The 1,287-nt window shown below is 32.3% G+C and overlaps 1 protein-coding gene across 1 annotated transcript in view; it reads right to left on the reverse strand.

Annotated features, from left to right (window-relative positions):
• LOC109534012 (venom dipeptidyl peptidase 4) overlaps positions 1 to 1,287 on the reverse strand; it is a gene marked incomplete in the record, with an annotated part of 84,816 nt that overhangs the window by 44,272 nt on the left and 39,257 nt on the right. The window contains 2 exon segments of the mRNA XM_048664515.1: positions 24 to 256; positions 1,147 to 1,270. Coding sequence (XP_048520472.1) covers positions 24 to 256; positions 1,147 to 1,270 — 357 coding nt within the window.

Genomic DNA, 1,287 nt, shown 5'->3' on the forward strand with positions numbered 1-1,287 from the left:
GATAGTTTCAAAATATTACTCACATCAGATTTTCATCGTGGTTCCAGCCAAGGACTTCGGTAACAACATAAGTACCATTAGTAAGAAATTCTGCATTTGCACCGTCGGTTATATCAAGAAGAGCCAAATGTCGATACGAGCCAGTGGTAGTTCCTTCATTTTTAGATAGCAATAAAGCCATTTGGGTGCCACTTTTGGAAATAATAGGAGGCACAAATAGTTCCACCCAACCAGCTGTTTCTTCGATTGCTTTTACCTATTAATATTTCAAAAAATATATATTGATTAAAAACTTTTTTTTTATATACATAAAACTATTTTGCAAATTATTTAATTTCATTGGCTAACTTTATAGTATTCTAACAGTTCTTTTAAAAAAATATTTTTTTTTTACTTTATTTGCTGCAATCAACAATCTGCTAATGTTACATTAGAGCATTAAGAAGAGTTTTTTGACAATAGTCACATKYRCTMGTMGACCCAGCAGCCGTTYTGTGTWRMGCTMRWAGATCCAAAACGTGAAATTTACAATCATCTAAAGAACTTTGATATAAAATTTTATAAGGTTCAATTTTAAAGAATCTCATCAATTGCATATATTATAATCTTTATTTCCTACAGAAAAAGGCTATCGACCCAATGGGTCTTTCTGCCCCATCAATTGCATTTACAGCCAAGAGACAGATTCTCTCGCGCTATTTTTTTGCTCTACTTGCTGATTCTTCTAGTGATTTCGTTCAAATAAAATCCGAATTTCATCGATAATGTAGTTCTTCTTCTACACTTTTCTATTAATTCATAACAATGCTCAGGGTGGTATAAAAAGCGTCCAAGGGGGCCACATGCCATTCTCAAGTTATGTTTATATGATTTGTTTAATTTTTTGACTTGACTCATAATATTAACTAAATGAATTCCACATAATGTTGAAATTACGACGACAATCTAATGGTTAATTTTTGACGATATCGTAAAAATTACATTGAATAAACTTAGCTAAAAATAATGTGGTGTGAAATAACTGATACTCATTTTTTTTTTATTTAGACCACTTTCATAATTATGGGCACATTATATGTAGTGACATCAATACTGAATCGCCTGCATTTGCTAACATATTAGGTAGATAATAGTTAACTAACTCACCGTTGTTGGAGTGGCAGATAAATCTGCATAAACAACCACGTTTGCTTGGTTTTGCCTTCTATTCATCCACACGGCAACAAGAGAATTATTAGTTGCCCAAGTTACAGCAGCTAGTATTGGTTCGCTAAAATTAAGTCCAGG

This window comes from Dendroctonus ponderosae, unplaced genomic scaffold, assembly GCF_020466585.1.
Source record: "Dendroctonus ponderosae isolate FM_Combo_2020 unplaced genomic scaffold, Dpon_F_20191213v2 Dpon_F_20191213_3, whole genome shotgun sequence".
Classification (NCBI taxonomy): domain Eukaryota; kingdom Metazoa; phylum Arthropoda; class Insecta; order Coleoptera; family Curculionidae; genus Dendroctonus; species Dendroctonus ponderosae.